At 42.7% G+C, this 2,125-nt stretch overlaps 1 protein-coding gene across 2 annotated transcripts in view; it reads right to left on the bottom strand.

The window, feature by feature from the left end:
* ehd4 (EH-domain containing 4) overlaps positions 1-690 on the bottom strand; it is a gene marked incomplete at its 5' end in the record, with an annotated part of 16,012 nt that extends 15,322 nt beyond the window's left edge. For both annotated transcript variants that reach the window (XM_035673579.1, XM_035673580.1), the window contains 1 exon segment: positions 593-690. In XM_035673579.1, the coding sequence (XP_035529472.1) occupies positions 593-690 (98 nt within the window).
* Positions 691-2,125: the final 1,435 nt, after the last annotated feature.

Raw genomic sequence — 2,125 nt, 5'->3', positions numbered from 1 at the left:
AGGAGTTCGGTCTAGACCTGCTCTATGTGAAAAGTGTCCTGAGATAACTTCTGTTATGAATTGGCGCTATACAAATAAAATTGAATTGAAATGGAAGATAGATTCATAGCGCTAACTCATAGCAGTAACCAACACTATTGGCTGCTGTAAACGGCAATCAATATCAGTAACAAGTCCCTCCTTATGGCCTAAACACGTAAATATGAGGAAGCAAACGGCGCTTGTCCTTCTGTTTCATGTGGACTTTAACACTTGAATACTACGCAGGGTACAGATCAGTGAACCGGACAAGTTACGGTCAGAGTGCCGCCAGCAACGACACCGGCTCCACAACACAAGGTGTTAAAGTCATTCTGAGCATGTTCCCTGATTCTGTAACAGGATACTGTGACCTCTGACCTTTCTGCTGAGTACAGTCCGCGGTTACACTGAAACTCCTCCCGGCAGGCCGACTTCACACAATATGAGGAAGTGAAAGAATCTCAAGGACTATTACGCAACAACAACAAGCACCAACGGCAGGACGTTTCTGATTAGTCAGCTCACACACACACAGCACACACACACACACACACACACACACAGCTCGTACCTCTGCTGATTCGCTGTTTCTCTCCCGAGAGGATACCAGGAGTGTCGATGATGCTGATGCTCTGAAGAACCTGATTGGGCATCTGAGAGCAGATAAACCTGAACACACACACACACACACAAACACACACACACAGACAGCACAGACAGACAGAGGAGAGAGTGAGACAGGTATCCATCATTTCCACTGTTTGATTTCAGACAGTTTATTGTCTTATTTAAAGTTTATTTTTCACTGCACAGTTTAATTAAAGCCCTCAAACATACAATACAATCAGTTATATATACGTAAAGACAGCTGTTAGCTTCCTGATTTATATTTCATATATAAACAGACAGGCAGCTGTAGTGGATCCATTAGCGGACTCTGTCGGACTGGAAGCTCCCAGTGAACAGCAGGTCCAGACCGGGACTGAATACAGCATCTGATGCTGACGGCAGCTACATTAGCCGTTAGCTATAAATATGTGTCTGTTACTTGACTCCAGATATTGATTTCACTTTACTATGAACTGAGTTAGCATAGCCCTGATCAACCAAACTCCATTCAGAAAACAAGTATTTTTAAAAGTTGTTTTTCTACACAGACTCGTCAAAGTCGCCGCCATGGCGTCGTTATTTCAGCATCATTTTGATCCGTTTGTTGACAATAAATCACAGAAACATCTGTTTACTTATTTATTTGTTGTGTCTTTCTGCAGATAGATGTGTGTGCGTCTCCTGGAGATTAGATTTATTTATTGCTCATTTTCCTTTACAAGTGAAAAACACTCATTTAGAACACCTGCATTTATAATTTCTTTCTACTTTGATCATTTTAACGTATAAATAACCTGAATGTGTTATTACGTCATGTTCCCGTTGCTCTGCTCGCTCTATTGTCTGAGCGCGTTGGGATCCGGGTTGTTGAACCGAGGCGATGCTCGCTGTCAGAGAGATGCTGTTGTGTAATAAACTGGGTGTGATCCCAGAGTGTGTCAATAATGTGTGTTTATCTGGAGGAGTGTCTGAAGAAGGGCTGCTACCAACCATTATCTTCACCAGTCTCTGAATCTGTTGATCTTAAGAGCATTTAGTTAAACCAAATTAATAATATAATATATAATAATATATAATTCATACATGACAATGTAAACTCTGGTCTGAGCCAGGCTAGCTGTTTCCCCCTGCCTCCAGTCGCTTCTTATGGCTACAGCTCAGCTAACAACATCCACATCCATCCAACACATATTTTCTCTTTAAACACTGAAATCGAGTGTGTGTGAGACCCTCGCTGTCCGCTGCCCGTAACATATAAAGTTAAATTTATCTGACCAGGCTTGCAGCAGCTCGAGGCGGGAAGAAACAACACCGACACGTGGTGACGCACACACACTTCCCCTGGAAACAATAACTTATTTTGGTTCCTCCATCACACCAGGATGAGATCAGATTCCTGGGTAAAGGAATGCCGTGGGTACACCCCAACACACACACATTAACACACACACACACACACACACACACACACATTAACACACACACACATTAACAC

This window comes from Morone saxatilis, unplaced genomic scaffold, assembly GCF_004916995.1.
Source record: "Morone saxatilis isolate NCDOM2014 unplaced genomic scaffold, NCSU_SB_2.0 Contig3, whole genome shotgun sequence".
Taxonomy (NCBI): Eukaryota; Metazoa; Chordata; class Actinopteri; family Moronidae; genus Morone; species Morone saxatilis.
The sequence above is the reverse complement of the archived record's forward strand: the minus strand, read 5'-3'. Positions and strand labels throughout refer to the sequence as shown.